The following is an 18,358-nucleotide window of genomic DNA, read 5'->3' as shown; positions in this document are numbered from 1 at the left end:
CAATCGGACACAGTAGCAATCGGACACAGTAGCAATCGGACACAGTGTCAATCGAACACAGTAGGAAATAGACGCACGGATAGTTAAATAGATAAATAGATTAAAAATCTGGCAAAAAAACGGCGGTCTCGCGAACCAAGACATTAAGCGTTAAAGTTGACGACTTTTTTGGTTAGAAAATCTGTCATAGCGACGTAATGCAGCAAACTGAGCATGCGTTGTGACTCTATATGCATAATAAGAGGGTTCGGGTGGCGAAGCTCCCCGAAGGGGAGTCGAGGGGGCGAAGCCCCCTTGTCAGGAGTCTAGGGGGCGAAGGACCCTGATCGGAGCCGAAACTTCCTGGTGGGGGGGTTGGGAGGCGAAGTCCCCCCCCACCATCACAGAACTAATTACGAAAACAAAACAAAATTATATTTGTAACAAAATGAAAAAATCAGCGAAAACTTCACACCCAATCTTTACGTAGGGGTTTTTGCCAATCTTTTTATTTATCATTTTAGTATATGATAGACTCATCAATTTAGTAAGGCGAAAGATTACGTCTTCACCCCCAAACCTTGCGTAGGAGTCTTTGCCAATCTTTCTAGGATCTATGATTTTAATAAGGCGAAAGATTGCATCTTGCACTTCGAATATAATAACACTTAATACTTTTTTAGGAAAACTGTCACGATTGTAACTATTCGTGCATCCATTTCCTATTGTATCCGATTGTCACTGTGTCCGATTGTTACTATGTCCGATTGTTACTGTGTCCGATTGCAACTACCATGTGTCCATTTCTTACTGTGTCCTATTGTTACTGTGTCCGATTGTCACTGTGTCCGATTATTATTGTGTTCGATTGTCACTTTGTCCGATTGTTACTGTGTCCGACTTCAACCATCTTGTGTCCGTTCCTTATTGTGTCCGTTTGGACCTGTCCGATCCATTCAACCTGCTGTCCGATTTATTCTGTGCGCAACTGAGACTCATTCTATAAAAATACATATTTATTAATAAATTTTGTTGCAGTTTTGTAGTCTTATTATTTTTAGCAATAATTGACAACGAGATATTCATAGTAGGATCTAAGATATCGTCGATCTTATTCATTGCCTACATTTCTTTAGAAATAACAATAAATAATAAATAATAAACGATAAATATTGAAAAATCATGAAAAATGAGTAATCAATGGATCAAATAGTAATATTAACTTGCAAATTAATTTTAAATTACTCTTAATTTTCCAAAAAAAAGTCAAAATTCTAACAGTTTTCAAATACTTTCTCGAATTTGGAAGAACAAAAGAAATTTATTTTATAATAATATAATTTTATTTTGCATTTTCACACATTGATCTGTCTCGATGTCATGGATTTTAGATACGGAGTTTCCTGATTGACTAATTCGATCGCGCGTTCGATTACTGGGCATATTAATTAGTTTGCATTATAAGCAAAACAGGACGTGTCTGCGTCGCATTGAAACGAGCTCGTTCTTTACATCGGATTCCTTTTCTCTGTTTGCGACGCAAATTTTCCCTGTGCGTGCAAAAGGCAACTACCGCATCGCTAATTAGAGGATTCGCTTGTTATGCACGCGGCTCCGAATGAAGAAGAAAGAAAGAAGTGGAAGAAAGATACCGACCTGGCATAATTAAATTCGAGTCCTTTAAGAAGCTGTCTTGACAACTCACAGAGGACTCATCTACCTTTCTTTTAATAAAGAATTAATAATGGCGTAATTATGGGAATGAATCAGACAAGCAAAGTCTTACCGTATTTTTGAGATGACTGTGGGCGTGAATTCTAATTGGGTGAAGCCCAACTCCTGTGGCATCACATCTTCCAGGCTATTGTACCTCACCAAACTACAAGGCGGCGTGGAAATAGCTGCAACAGAGGATAAAAATTAAATAGAAGACTTGATGTGAAAACACCGAAGTTTCTTTTTTATAGGAATAATTGATTTCAATAGAAACCATTAGTCGATAGCTTGGGAATTGAATATTTTTTCTTTAAGAATGTTATAATCACGAATGAACATTATTAAACATGGATATATAAGTTGAAAGAAAATGGAATATATAATTTAATCTTATAAAAACTATTAATTTAATTCTTTTTCATTTAAAATACATTTTTTTATTAGTAAAATTATATTTTATTAGTACAATTGTGTTCAAACTTTTATATTTTGTGTTCACTAAACTTCATTAATTATTTATATATTTAATAGCAAATATAAAAAAGTTATAAAAGATCAATTCACTTAAAAAAAATTATTATTAAAATTAAAAGTTATTACTGCAAGGAGTGCGTGTCTTCGTATTAATAATTCATCAATAGCTTTCTTCTAGAAATATAAGAATCTAGAATAACATTTCTTACTTTCTTAAAAAAAGTTGAAGAAATTTCAAAATATTATATCTATTATAAAGGAATGTTAAAGTCATTATCTGTTGATATTGATTTTCAGCAAAAAATATGATTCTATTGAATCATAATTGATGAAAAAAAAAATAGATATGAAATACATTAGGGAAGGTGGTATTATAGATCATACAGGTATTATGGCCATTCGTAATTTTTCTGTTATTAGATGACAAATTCTAATAATTATTTATGAAATCATTTGTTCAACTTGCTGTTATGCAATGGCATTAATATGCCAGTACAATAATCGACATTTGTTATAAGACATTTTCATTTTCAAGCATTGCCATCGATTTGTCATTATTAAAATTATCATTCCATTGAGTTCAATGCGACAGACATGCTGTCTCACCTTGTCCCGAGTTTGTTTAAATTAGTTGCGACTTTCAGCTATATGACAGCAAATTTGAAACATTTTGCTATCTGGGTATGCACATTAGAATATTTATTTGTTATTTAATATTTTTATTCGGCTGCATTTTGAGTTATAGCAGTTAAACAATAGCATTGCACTTTGTTAATGAAATCCTCTAAGCGTATTGGTAGTATAACTACTTTTGAGATTTTTATTTGATTTACATTTTAAGCAATTTTTCGATTTACATTTGATTTACATTTGAAGCAATTTTTTGATAAATCAATTGTCGTTTCATTGCTAATTTATAGTTCACGTAACTTTATTAAAAGAAATATTAAAAATCTACTTAGATTTTTAATATTTCTACATAAATTTTTAATATCAACAGCAAGAAGAGATTATGTGCAAATGTATGTGTATGATCTTTATCTATTTTAAAACTTCGCAATTATATTGTACATCTAATAATTTATTTTAAACAAACACACAATTTTATAACAAAATATTGTGTCTTTTGTAAACAAAACCAATTTTTTAAATTTATTTTTATGATGACTCATATTATTATTCTTGTTCATCTTCGATCCATGCAGTGTCTATAGATTTTTATGAATAATATTCAATGTATAATATTCAAAATTTCATAACTTCTAGAACCTATTGAACAACACTTTGATGAGTATAATCGTTACATTTTCAATTTATAATATTGATTATTGATAAAGTTATCGTATAAGATGTAAATGGATGGTCACCTTTTCTTCTATATACTTAATTCTAATAGTATTTTTAAAATCTTAATTAATTAATAAATAAACTTTTTATTGACAATTTATTTTATTAACAATGATTAATTCACACTTCTGTTTTAATGAAATTTTCAAGATTTAAGTTACGTCCTCGGAAATAAACTGACCAATATTCTATGTTTGATAGTCTCCCTGGTACATTAACGTAGGAAAAAATCACAACTGCAACAGTGGGTAAAGTGCGGTGCGAGCATTCCGGTACATAATTTTAATCTGGTCGGGTCATTTACGCATAAAATTTCCGCTTGCGCGAATTATAAATAGAATTTCTATCTCAGCAGTCGACGCCTAAATTCTTAGGTGCCTCATTTCTGCAAAACATGTCCTACCAATCTTTTTCTATCAACGTTCAAACTCGCTTCATTAACTGTCAGCGATGTATCTACATTAAGAAAAAGAAAAAGATCATCTTTTCTCTTTCCCTTCTCCTTCAAATCAAGAATGTCGAATTATAATATCGGAGAAAAGAGAAAGGAAGAGGGATAATAGTCTGGAGGATAACAGTTTAGCGCAAAGGGGATAGATTGTAAAATCGATGAGGCTCTTTCGAGCTCGCCAACTTCCGGATCTTTTTATTAGACAAAAATCGCTCGTTACATTTCTTCGCTAATTAACCTTTCAGCCTTCGTCAAATTAAATCATTAAATAATATCATTAAGAAAAAATAAAAAAGGCGTCAAATATATGCATCCATGAAAAAGAATATTTAAAAATATTTAAATGTCGTACTTAAAACAAAAAACAAAAAATATATAAAATTTCATTGAGTGGAAGATTAATCAATTTCAAATTTGATTATTCGATTTATTAAGAAAGGGGGGAATCTAGCTTTGAACGGGCTATATTGCAAGTTTGTAAATTATAAATAAAAATAAATTATAATTAAAAAAAAACGATACGTTCGCAATAAGCATTTGTCTTGAATTTATATATTAATTCAACGAAGAAAAATTATTCGATGTTAAGACCTTGTCTGCTGATCCATGCCATCTATGATTTGATTGTTTTAAAAAGATATTTAAAACAAATTCAATATTTATTTTAAATTTATTAAAAATTAAATCATTTTACATAAAAATTTAAAAATTAATTTAACCCTTTGTTGTTCTACATGGGTATTTTGGGTCTAGACGGTTTCTATTCATAAATTTCTATTCATAAAAATTTTTCAGCACGTTGAAGAGTCCTGGATTTATATTACATTTTAATTTCTTACACAATAAAGTACAGGTATTTATTTTAAAAACTTGAAAGTATATTTGTAAATTTGTATAGATTTTTCAAACTACTTTAAAGACAAATGGGCCAAATAAAAAAAGACCTTTAATGAAAAAAGGACCAAATTCGAAAGATCTATAGAAGATGTGTCATGTGGTGTCGTTTTTTTACATGATTTATTAACGAATAAAATTAAAATTATATAAAATTTTTGAGTATTATACAAAAATTATATAAAATTTTTTTCTTGAATTTATTTGTGTTTTTTACGCAAATTCTAGCAATATTTAAAAGCTTTATGCCAATTACAAATAAAGAAATATTTAAAAACTGTAAAATAAAAATATATGTAACTTTATAATAAAAATAATTTATATAATCAAATTTAACTACAATGATGTTGTAATACAGAATAATACAGAAAAAGAGGAAGTTTCGCGTTATAGGACAGAGCAAAGGAGAGAGAGAGAGAGAGAGAGGGGAGGGGAGAGAGAGAGAGAGAGAGAGAGAGAGAGAGAGAGAAGGGGAAAAGAAAGAGGGAGGGAGGAAGAGAAAAGGAGGAAATATTGTGATATATCCATCATGCATTTTACAAATAACAAACTTAAAATAAAAGAACAAAATATTTAAATATATTTCAATGCTACGCAGCTTATAGAAAGTTTTTGAAGTTATCGCAAAGTTATTGAAATTATCTTCGTTGTTACAATCATTTGAAAATGATTATACGACACACAGTTGACGTGAGATCGCTTTGTGTGGAAATTAAATTGTTCGATCATGGAACATTTTAATAATCGGAGATTCTAATTAAAGTCTTATGAATGAATTATAGTATTTATCACGCAGATTCGAGTTCATGAAATAACGGTGGATTGATACTATTACATTTTTAATGATTATAATAAAATGAAAACAATATAATATGAACTTAAGATATTATATAACACATTTTATGTATAAGGTATTTTGATGTTGTATACCATGTTATACGACATTTGTTTATACCGCTTATAATTCTGATTCCGTTCGCGGCAAGTTGTGATATGTTAATAGTCCATAGTTACAATAGAAGAATCAAAATAATTATATCAAAAATAATAATTTTTCTTTTTAATTAATATTAAGTTTAACATTAAAATATAAAATAATGAAAAATATTTTATATATAAGAGTTATAATATTTATTATATTTGTTATGTTATTAATTATCTTTTATAATTAATTATAAAACTATTCTGAATTGTAAAACTATTCTTTCTCCTATAAGAGTTCAAGATTATCCTTGATTATGGAAGTCATAAATTGCATCATTGCAAATATAAAACATTCAATATCAAAAAGTGTTAATGATACACGAGGATAGTCTGAAAAGTTTTGAGCCTAACATAGAAACAAGTATTTTTTTGGTCAAATATAGTTTTATTTTTCAACATAATCTCCTTTTAAGTCGATACACTTTTCCCATCGATACTCTAACCTCTTTAACCCCTCCAAATAGTAGTTGACGTTTTGCTCCGCAAAATAGGCGTTTACGTATGCGATGACCTCCTCGTTCGATAAAAATCTCTGTCCTCCAAGCGAAACTTTAAGCTTAGGAAACAGAAAAAAGTCGTTGGGGGCCAGATCTGGTGAATATGGTGAGTGGTCAACCAATTCAAAGTGCAGTTCGTGAATTTTGGCCATGGCGACCGCCGAAGTGTGAGCAGGTGCGTTGTCTTGATGGAACAGCACTTTCTTCTTCTTCAAATGCGGCCGTTTTTTTGCAATTTCTGCCTTCAGCTTATCAAGTAATGATGCGTAATACGCTCCCGTTATTGTTTTTCCTTTTTCAAGATAGTCGATACACACAATTCCGTGACTATCCCAAAAAACAGTCGCCATTACCTTCCCAGCTGATGGAACCGTCTTCACCTTTTTCGGAGCAGGTTTACCCTTTGCAGTTCACTGTTTTGACTGTTCTTTTGTCTCTGGAGTGTAGTGATGGATCCAAGTTTCATCTACAGTTATGAATCGACGCAAAAAATTTGACCCAACGCGCGGATAGCTTGTGCATATCCAATTCTTCAGTCAATATATGACAAACGCGTTCTTTCGATATGCCCATAGCCTCTGCTATCTCTCTAACCTTGATTCGATGGTCGTCCAGTACCATTTGGTGAACATTTTCGATGTTATCAGCGGTGGTCGCAGTTTTTGGTTGCCCCGAACGCTCATCATCAAACTGGTACGACCATGTTTAAATTCAGCTGTCTTTTTACGGTAGCAAATGATGGGGCAGAGTCCCCGTAAACAGCGTCCAACTCGATTTTAATTTGCGCAGGATTATTGTCTTTCAAATGTAAGAATTTAATCACGGCATGATATTCAATTTTTTCCATTTTTACAAAACACTGATATCGACTGATACAAACGACTGTCAAACAACAACTGAGTGTCCAAAATGGCTGAAATTTTCACAAAAGTCCTTCAAAGCCGTCAATATACTATTGTAGTACTAGAATGGTTTTGACGAGTAACGTCATCTTCATGTTAAGGCTCAAAACTTTTCAGACTATCCTCGTAAAAGATTCTTTTGATATTCATGTTTTACACAAAGTGACATAATAATCTTCCCACGCTATTATCTCCCGAACTATTTATTATTTAAAAAAATGTTTCAAGTAAAATCTATTCTGTTTCTAATTACTGTCGTGATTTTTTATAGTTGATATATTTTTTAAAATTATATATTTTGACTTTTTTGAAATTATATATTTTGTTACATAATATGATTTGTATAGTTATTTTTTTCTCGACCGAAGGTTGACACAACGGAGGGAATATGCATTTTATCGAAGTCGAATCTTTGTTACCTCAATTTTCAGTAACTATAATATAGTTAGATATCAACTTTTACATATGAATTTTTTATTAATCAAGAATGATTTATGCGATATAATTATCATTTACTGTTATATTAATAAAAAATTAAAAAAAGATTAGCATTTGCGGCCTTACATTGACAATACTATACAATGGTGATATACTAACTTAATTAACCAATAATACACATCCAGACAGTGAATTTTTATCCTCTCACAGTTTATAATTATAAAGCTCATTATACACAGGGAGCTTGCTACCGTGCTATCAACGCTAACGCTACCAACTTCGTTCACGGAGCCAAAATAGCGCTAGCAAATGTGAATTCCATGAACAGCGGTAGTGAATGTAGCATTAAACGTTTAAAAGCATGATCAATTTCAAATCTAACCAAACGGCAAAATGAAGCAAAATTGAAGAAAACTATTATTAGCAGCAATAGCATTTACAGTGCGAGAATTAATAGATTCTTCATCGTTTGAAAGCAATGATGAAGAATTAGAAATAAATATAAAAAGAAATATAAATCCAAAAAGACATATATCAACAATCGAAAATTATGCAAAAAACAAAATTTAAAAAAATTTTAATTTTGAAATGAAAAAAATTAAATTAAATTAATTAAATTAAATTTTAATCTTTTAATTTTAAATTTTTTATCCAAATTTAGCAAAAATGAAACTTCAAAATCTTCATTATTAACAGACAATTCATTGTTAACAACTGTTCATGGAGCTCGCAAACGCTAACGCTAATGTACTATTTCGGAAATGATAGCGTTGATAGTGAGAAGTTATGACGTAAAACGCTACTGATATGACGTAACAATAGTGTCTAACTGATAGTGCTACCAATTAGCTCTCCGAACAGTAATAGTGTTAAATAGCGCTAATAGTGAGCTTTCCAAATGTATCCAAAATGCATAGTGTTATGTGGACTCCACAATTCTTTTCTTTCCCCAAAAAAGTTATTAATAGTTTTTTTCTTATACTAGAATATTAGTTTCGACCTTTTATTAATAAGATAAGTAGACAAAAGGCAAGAGAAAGAGAATTGTAACCGCTCCAACTATTTAAGAATATTAAAACGAGCTTTTTATTTAATAAGAGAAGAATATTATTAAATATTATAAATCCTCAAGTTGGATTTGTTGCAAGTCTGTATATTAAGCCTAAGCATACAACGAGGCCGAACGAGTTATTTAATGTAAATATCCTGTCTAGTTCGGATTCTGTCTTACTCCACCTAATTACCTCAGATTCCCAGAATCATCATCCCTCCTCTACAAGAACCAGACTCTGGCCAGCCTATAAAAACGAGACTCTTCTGAGGTGTACAGGGACCCATTCTTTTTCTTAACTTTTCATCCAGTATATTAAGCATTCATTTTTCATTTTTCATCCAGTACATTAAGCATTCATTTCATTCAGCATTATTCTCTAAAGAACTTAATCCAGTAACAACTTAACATTATCTATCTAACATTTATTATTCAATTAATAAATTAAAAGCAGTGACCAAGTCGACTCTCCAGAAGAATATCCAGGCTCATTCTTCAGCAACTTCGATTTTAATCGATTATCAGTAAGTCTTTGTTGATTTTGAAGTAATCTGATTAATTTTCGAATTTTCAAATTCTCATTTCATCTCATTTAAAATTACATCTCTCTTTTTTTTATTCTCTTCCCCCCCCCTTTCTTTATCTTTCTTTCTCTCCGGTGCGGATTACTTGGGATCTCCCGAAGACCCTCGAAGGCTCCCGATTATTTTACCTTTCTTTTTCTTTCTCTTTCTCGCCGGTGCGGACTACTTGGAATCTCCCGAAGGCCCTCGAAGACTCCCAGTTATTTCACCTTTCCTTTTCTTTCTCTTTCCGCCGGTGCGGACTTGGATCTTCCGAATGTCTTTGAAGGCTCCCGGATTCTTTATCTACGCATTTCCTCTGTTTCTGTCTTTCCTAACTTCCTTTCTTACCCTTATTATGTGCGAAATTTTCTTTATTTCATTTTTTTTTCTGTCTCCCGTAGTGAATCAAATAGAAGTATCATCTTCTAAAAATCGAAAATCTGACCGTCTATTAAAATGACCCTCATCGTTATAATGGTGGAGCCCGGCGGGCATTCAGAGTCAAAAACAAGAAAACAAAACGGAACAATCAACCGACGAAACAATCTACCGAACTGTTACCATCAATCTCTTCTACTATCTCTCTTGAATCTCCCTCTCCTTTTCTCTCTCAATTATCCTTTCTACTACCTCTCCCGAATCTCCTCTCGACTCATTTTCCCAGCTTTTCCCCGAGTTTTCTGTCGGTCCCGCTGGAAATCCGTATTATACATGTGATCCTGAACTTATCCTCGACTTCGAAACCCTATTTCCCGGTCTTTTATTCTTCAATGATGGAGAGGAGCGTCTCGTTTGACCACATTACAATTGGACACAGTCACTTACTGATGCCTGGAAATTTTCTACTGGATCAACCAATCAAATAATTTTATTTTAAAATGATCAATCGGCCAACGTGGGCAATCGGGCGCCACTCATGACAGAGAACCTCTGTTTCCTAATTTTGAAATAGATTTTCCGGAACTATTTGATCTCTCAATCCCTCCTCCAGAACAAGTTCAAACTTACTCTCCTTCTTAATTTTCCATTATATACACATATATGTGTATATGTTAAATAATAACAATTTTTCGTTTTATTTAAATTAAATTTATTCCCAAAATATATTTGTAATGTATTATCGGATAGGATCATCGCTTAATACACTCACACTCTCCCTACTAGAAATCCTATCCGATGACCGCCGAACGATTATAACACCCGCGATAACATATATGCACACTACTCGATTACATTTCTCTTGCTTCTCAAAAACATGTATAACATTAACCAAATTAAATATTTAATTTAAATTTAACTCTCTTTATTTCTCTTAAAAACATCTCGTCTCATTCTCCCCATCTCACTGATCGCACGAGGTCTACCCATGGTAATAGAAATTAAGTTTCTTGACTAGAAAATGACCGACCAGCGCACGTCTGTGGAATAGCGTCATAGTGTTCTTACATCGCTGACCTAGTGCCGAGACTTATCAGTGCGCTCGGATTCGAGAGATCACGTTTCCACGCTTGGCCTTCGAGAGAGCAGCTGTTCGCATCCTCCCAAGCCCGAGCCGTTCGCAAGTTTTAATTCTTAATTCTTAATTTTTAATTTTATTCCGAGCTGGACATAACAATAGCATAGACATAGACATAGACATAGTATAAAATCGCCAGACCAATGAGCATTCCGTATATAATAGTAAATTAAAAATCGAAAAATTAAAAGTAATAGAAAGGGAAATAAGAAGGGAGGATGTGCGTCACGGCGAGGCCCGACCATGAATTAATCGTGAAAACTCGTAATTATTTTGCGAAAAGATACCATCTCAGCCAGGAATCGAATCTGGATCTCTTGCTTATCGGGCAGGCATCTTATCTCGACTACCGAGGCATGTGATGATATTTATCGCAAATAACATGTTTAAAATAACATGTCAACAATACAATGATATACACACACACATATATATATATATATATATATATATATATACGTATATTACAATATACATATATACATGTATTCTTTCGAATCCCCACGACCGATACTAATAAAATAAAAAAATAAAATAAAACAGATTAGAAATAAAAAAAATAAAAATTTTTAAAAATGTAAGAGATAGAAACAAAAGTAAACAACAAAAAATAAACGAATAAAAAAAGAAAAAATTAAATTAAGAAAAAAAATTAAAAAATTTAAAAAAATTAAATAAAAGAATAAAAATTAAGAATAAAAATTAAAAAATTAGAAATTTAAGAAAATTAAAACAATTAAAAGTTTTAGAAAAATAAAATTATAGATACAAAATTATTAAGGTAATCACAAAAGAATTCATTTATGAAATAATTTATATACTTTATTTTGGAATATTCTAATATAAAATATTAAATACTTCGTAAATTATTCATTTTTTTATAATTATATCCTATTTTTATATTAATACAATTTTATGAAAAATGATCATAATAGAAACGATAGTGTAAATAATATTTTATTAAAAACATTATTTTTGTTTGAAAAAGTAAAAAATGTCATAATTTTCGTCTGAACAATATAAATTATATAACAAACAGATTGCTGGATAATCGGATTGCTACTGTCAGGAAACCAGATTGTAAATCAAACAAAGCAGAATTTGTAGTTTGCATTTTAGTAAGACATTCTAGATTTCAAAATAAGACATGAGTTTTTACAAAAAATGCTAATGTTGTGGTTAGCATGTTTTTTTGTAAAAATGCAGCAAAAAAGTTACTTTTTAATTATTCTTTGTCGTAGAAAAAGAACAAATCGATATAACAAGTTAAAAAAAATCTATAATATTACAAATATTACTAAATTTATAAGGTCTACTGAAATTTATATTTTGGATAAAAGTATTGCTTGGAATTGTAACTGTCCTAAGAATAATGTTAGCGTTACAATAAAAAATGATGATACAAATATATACTACTATGATTGAAAAGAGAGATGACTTTCGTTTTAAAAATTCGCGCGCTTTACGTATCGATAATCATTTGTTTTTCAAGTAGCATGATTGTCCTTGATATCTGACAGAAGTTTCATATTATTTCACTTGTTAGGTTAGAAATTATTGTCTTTTTTAATTGTCAAAAATTTTTGTCGGCGATTTTTTGAAATTTATCAAGCAAAGAATTTGCATTAAATTTTATCTAAAAAATGAAATTTTTTGTACTGATGCATTAAAAATGTTAAGAAAGTGTTACAATGATAAAGCTATGTAAAAAAAAAGTTTACAACTAGTACAAAAACTTTAGTGATGATAGAAAAACAGTTGAAGATGAACCTCGTTCAAGAAGACCTTCCACGTCAACCAATGAAGAAAATATTATCAAAATCAAAGATCTTGTACTTAGTAATCGCCGATTAAGTATTGAAGACATTGTAGACATTACTGGAATATCATTTGGATTAATTCAATCAATTTTCGATGACAAAAATTTTTAACAATTACAAAGGACGCTATAATTTCTAACCTAACAAGTGAAATGATATGAAACTTCTGTTAGATATCAAGAACAGTCAAATCAACTTGAAAAAACAAATGGTTATATCGATACGTAAAGCGCGCAAATTTTTAAAACGAAAGTCACCTTACTTTATGATCATAGTAGTATTGATGCTCGAGATTCAAATTAATCAACAATCTAATCAACTATCTTAAATTTCTCACTCAATTTTTATTTATTTCTTTTATTTGTTACGTTCAGTCCAAAGAAATTTAAGAAATGAATGAAGTATAAATGGGGTCAGAAGGACGAGCTTCTCTCTCAAGAGAATCAAGCGTCGAAATGTGAACTCTCGTTGAAACGCACTGTTTATCTCGACACTGGGCCAGCGCTAAGGGAACATTATGATATCGTGGCGTAGACGTACGTTTGTCTGTCTTTTTTGGTCAAGAAATTTAATTCTTTTAACCAGGGGACCTTGTGCGATCAATGGACAGCGAGGAGCAAAGGTTAAATGAATGAGTAAAGTTTATATAAAAATTTATATAAAAAAAACAAACATTTAATTGCAAGATTATCCAAGTTATAATAACAGAAATACGGTTACAAATTTGATTAAAATGTGAAGCGCAAAGCGGGTGGCGTTAAGTGCAAATGTATGCATGAGTATGTGTATATATATTGCGATTTACAAGAATATGGAGGTCATCGGGTAGGATCTTAGCAAGGGGTTATGTGAATGTTCGAGTTGAAATTTAAAATAATAGTTCTACTCAGTTAAACAATAGATATTTATTGATTAACTTAATCTAATAATGTTAATTTTTCGTCGTGTAATGCGGATGTGAATTATCATCGGGGAATTAAGGAAGGAAGTAGCTCTGATTCTCTTCTGGGAGAAGGGGTTCTAAATCGTGTGATTGGAGAAATTCTTCTGCCAATTTGGGGGGAAAGGGATGGTCTTCATGGAGCCAAGGACTGGGGGATAAAATCCTAAAATCGACGGGAGATTGTGATACAGCTTGGTGTACAGATGAAGCTCAGGGCTACAGATGATAGCTGGGTTCTACCATGTAAATTAGTCGTTCCAGCGGGTCGGAAGGCAAATCGGAGAAAAATCGGGAAAAAAGATCAGAGGGAGACTTTGGAGCTGGAATGAGTGAATTTGGTTGCAGAGATTCAGTTGATTCCGCCAAACTTTGTTTTGTTTGTATGGCGGTTTTCCTGGCCGCGCGTCGAGCCCGGACATTTCGGCGATGACGAATATGGCTTAGTTAGCTTAGAACCCGATATTCTTAATCGATTCACTACAAGAAAATAGGGGGAATGAGTAAAGAAATCAATTAAAGAAAAAGAAAAGAAAAAGAGAGAAGCAGAAAAAGAAAGAAAGGTTCGCTGATTTATTCGGCGACCATGAACCTTAAGAGTCCTTTGTAATACAGATAGTGCCCTAGAGGCACTACGGCGAAAGGTAGAGAAAGAGAAAGAAAGAGAGAGAGAGAGAGAGAGAGAGAGAGAGAGAGAGAGAGAGAGAGAGAGAGAAAGAGAGAGAGAAAGGGGGAATGGAGAGAGGAAGGGAGAGAGGGAGAGAGAGGGGAAGAAGAAGAGAGAGAAAGAGAGATTGATTGATTGAACTTTATTAGCTTTTTCAGCTATTTCGTATACATATACATAATTATTATACCCTATTTAAGTAGGAATATAGGGACGGTTCTAACTCAGAAGTGTTGAGGGGGGTGCGGGTGTGCGGGGGGAACTGTGCGCAACCGAGGAGCTCCGGGGAGGGGGGAGGGGGGGACGGCGCGTGTTGGGCGACCCAGTGCCATTGAACGTAAACAGCGTGCGATTGAATCGACGATTGATGCCTTCAGAGCACTGTGATAAATAATTACCAAAAGATAAATAACGAAGATGATATAAAAAATTGGACGCGTGGACATGACGTCAGAGGGGGGGAGGGGAGGGGGGGCCGCCACCGCCGCCGCCGCCACCGCCGCCGCCGCGCCCGCCGCCACCGCCGCCGAGTAAAAAATAAATATCTCTCTCTCGTATATATCTATTATCTCTTCTGTTGCGGCTCTCTCTCTCTTATGGAGAATGTTATTTTTCTAATTATTTTATGGTGGGGGAGAAAGAAATGAAAGAAATACATGTTTTTTGCATAACATATATGTTTATATTTTTAAACAAATTGAATACATTTTTAAGTGTGAAATTTTTTTATTCACATGTTTTTTTCTTATACACTAAAAACTAAAGCTAACAGCTCGCAATCGACGAGTTGACGTCTATCGAAGATATCGCAATCGCATATCGCATTCGGCACTTCCTCGGGATCTGTTACAACAGACGCGATGTTGGAGAATCGCGTATACTTGGTATCGATCGTATCGACGAATCTGACGAGTCGATCGAACGTCACATCGATACATTCGTTCAGAGCAAACATTCGACGTAACGTCGATTCGATCATCGTTACGCGTACGTTCAAAGATTCAAGACGTACGAGTGTAACGTCGTTCATCAGGTAAACTCTGACGGTTAACGGTCCGACGCTTATAAAATTGTCTTTGTAATCGTTTAGCAGCAATTTATAGATATTCCATCGCTGCTCGTAGAGTCCCTTCCACGTTTCGAGAGACAGTATCAATTCCTGTCCCCGATGATCTCCCAGAGCGATCTCCACGTAGCTCGGTGGACCAACGTTGATTCCAATTTCCAGAAATTTGTAACCCGTGGCCGTCAGAGTGTAACGTCTGCTCAGTAAGCGCACCGCGCGACGCTCCACCGAAATACTGTGGAAATTAAATATATAATATTGCACAATATTGGAAAAAAGAGAAAAAAATAAAAAAAATACAGGTGAAACTTACGCGTTACATTCCTTCTTTTGTTTTTCGCCATTGTACGGTGCGCTGCTTCCTTTGGTAGAATACATTGCGTGTTGTTCGAACGATGGAGGAGCGGAGTACCTTTTTTGTCGTGCAGATCGTTCGATGGAGGAGGACTGATCGCGTAAATTTTTTGACATGGCAAACCGTTAATCCCCCCACCTTCCCCCCCTTTTTTCTAGGAATTTCATTGTTGCAATCAAACATGTAGCGACATGTTCGCAAAGGAGCGCGATGACGTTCAAATTTTGTTTTCTAGGAAGAGCCCGTGAAAAGATAGCTCTTCGTAGAAATCAACGTACGTGTCGCGGCGTGTCAAGAGAAGCGTCGATACTCCGGTTACTATAAACAAATCAGAGAGACTTATGATGGTTTTTTTGCCGAAATCGGCGTACATGTCGCGGCGTGTCAAGAGAAGCGCCGATACTCCGGCTGCTATAAACAAATTGGGGAGACCTATGATGATGCTCCGACAAGGGACAAAGAAATTGTCGATGATATATAATGGGTCATGCGGTGTGCAGGATCACAGTAGATGGAAGTCTAATATGTGTGAAAAAAATAGGTGACGATGAAAATGGATAATGTGTTAAATATAGAAAAATGTGTTTAATATGGATGAGGAAGACTTTGTGAACATAGTAGACGAAGTGTTTGAAAATGAAGAAGAAATAGAGATTGACAATATTGATAATATTGACATTGATATTGAAGACGAAGAACACGCATTGTCTGACGATAGCAATTACGTAAGTGATCAAAGTGATGACCTTACGGATTATGCAGAAAAAATTGTCACCCGTTCGGAACTCCTTGCGTTGAATAATAATAAAAAGTATTGTTCAATACAATTTTATTATTCAACGGGTGGTGCACTAACTCTGTGTGCCGAATGCATGGTTCGTCTGACGGACACTGACATTGGAGTATTGTATGCCGTTAGGAAACACGAGATAGATACTCTCAATGCGCTAAACAGCCGATTTTGCTCCAATTGCCAACAATCCGTCTGTATGATAATGCCATGCAACATGTGCCCAATTTGCACAAATTGAAAAAAGACAACATTGTGAACGAGTCATATGCAAGTGGAAGAGTGTGATGTGATATAAAAACAATATGGAAAGTCATTGGAAGAATTAACAAGTTCTCCGTTATGGGATTCAATCTCTCATCTACCAGTGAACGTGGCGGTGTATTTTATAAAGAGACACTATACCTCAACTCCCCATTTCCCGATTCCTCGTCCAAGAGTTAAGGGACGCTACAATTCGACTCTCTGCTTCTCCGCTCCTTCTGAGAGAGCGGAAATAATTCGGGAAGCGTGCACATATTATCATTATAGAGGACACGCGTATATTACTACCTCTCTCGCGGCAAAAAGTAGCAGAGATAATTCCAAGAAGCGAGGATAATCATATATGGTTGTTCTATTCTCATCAATCTCCGGACATGTCGGAAATACAACGCTTTGTATACTGGCTTCGAGTTAAAGCAGCTATAGAGAAAAGAAAAAAAGAAAGTAAAAAAATGTAAAATTGTTTTGATGAGACAGTACAACAATTTAAAAGAATCAAGATTTTGCAATATGGAACACCTAGAGCGAGTGGAACGCGAGCTGCTGGAGCAGTGCAGCCAAGTCGCTACCTTGATGGAGTGTTTCGCGTGATTGCAACAATGTGAGGAGTGCATCGAACAACTCGAGGAACTTAACCGTGTTAAGCGTCCTCGACTCACCATTGCAAATAGACAATCTGCGGTAGCGAGGATCGCGCGACTCGCGGGTGCAAAAGTACAACTAGAAAGACGTTTCGTGCACGTTGGTGGTAAGTACGCGAGCACCAGTAGAGACAATGGATCTCTCGTTTGGCGAGAAATCGATACGAGATTTGAAAGCCGTATATTGACTGGTGCGGTGATCAATGTGGACTATATCGAGCCGCGACAATTTTTAGAAGACGCTGATGTAGTGCTCGAGCGAGTGCGAGACATTGTACAAAGACACGATAGTGTGAAAGTGAACACTGCATTTAACGGCGAGTTTGTGACGGGCGATAAACGCGCGAACAAAAGTATAAACACTAAAAATAGTGAACTCTTTCGAGTGTCAAATTTGGACGAGTGGTACGAGCAGTACGTTATCGAACCCACGTTGGCATCGCTCGAAGAATTCCAAGAACGCGACAGTGGATGGGCGTTGTCGCGAATTCTAAATTTGACTGTAAACGTGAACAAATATAATCCAATGCACGCGAGATGTTACATCGAATTACCGCGGGAAATTATGTTAAAGCGAGCGGTAATCAATGTACGATCCAGTGACAATGCGTGTTTCGCGTGGTCGGTGGTCGCGGCTCTGCATCCGGCTGAAAGGAATACAAATCGGGAATTGTCGTACCCGCATTATACGGTGTTAAATTTGCAAGACATTACGTTTCCGATGACGTTGAACCAAATTAAGAAGTTCGAACATCTCAACGACATCTCAATCAACGTCTACGGTATCAAGGAAAAAGAGATTCTCCCGATACGGCTGACATCAAGGAAGATGGAGAAGCACGCAAATCTATTGTACGTGCAGGATCCGCGCGACGACAACGCGGGGCACTTCGCCTACATCAAAGATCTGTCCCGTCTTGTGAGCTCGCAACTGAGTAAAAAAGAACACAAAAAATATTTTTGCGACCGGTATGTATTTTAACAAATTTTATTATTTCTC

At 34.2% G+C, this 18,358-nt stretch overlaps 2 protein-coding genes across 4 annotated transcripts in view; both read right to left on the bottom strand.

The window, feature by feature from the left end:
* Nucleotides 1-18,358, bottom strand: part of LOC105429942 (uncharacterized) — a 540,048-nt gene that overhangs the window by 317,299 nt on the left and 204,391 nt on the right. For all 3 annotated transcript variants that reach the window (XM_089073722.1, XM_089073724.1, XM_089073723.1), the window contains one exon: nt 1,766-1,880. In XM_089073722.1, the coding sequence (XP_088929848.1) occupies nt 1,766-1,880 (115 nt within the window). The remainder of the gene's footprint in view (nt 1-1,765; nt 1,881-18,358) is intronic.
* Nucleotides 14,924-15,806, bottom strand: LOC148937316 (uncharacterized). The gene is made up of 2 exons (XM_089073731.1): nt 15,622-15,806; nt 14,924-15,543 (listed from the first exon to the last, which is right to left on the bottom strand). The coding sequence occupies exons 1-2, from the start codon at nt 15,777-15,779 to the stop codon at nt 14,988-14,990; spliced, it is 714 nt and encodes a 237-aa protein (XP_088929857.1). The 5' UTR covers nt 15,780-15,806; the 3' UTR covers nt 14,924-14,987.

This window comes from Pogonomyrmex barbatus, unplaced genomic scaffold (assembly GCF_055798465.1).
Source record: "Pogonomyrmex barbatus isolate J1 unplaced genomic scaffold, ASM5579846v1 scaffold15, whole genome shotgun sequence".
Lineage (NCBI taxonomy): Eukaryota > Metazoa > Arthropoda > Insecta > Hymenoptera > Formicidae > Pogonomyrmex > Pogonomyrmex barbatus.
Note: the sequence above shows the minus strand (reverse complement) of the source record. Positions and strands in the feature narration are given on the sequence as shown.

What these genes read in the sequence shown, in the direction of transcription:
- LOC148937316 (XM_089073731.1), bottom strand. Translation starts at nt 15,779, where the DNA reads ATGTCAAAAAATTTACGCGATCAGTCCTCCTCCATCGAACGATCTGCA. An exon ending in CAAAAGAAGGAATGTAACGC is followed by an intron (nt 15,544 to 15,621) that starts GTAAGTTTCACC and finishes TAATTTCCACAG; the next exon opens with TATTTCGGTGGAGCGTCGCG.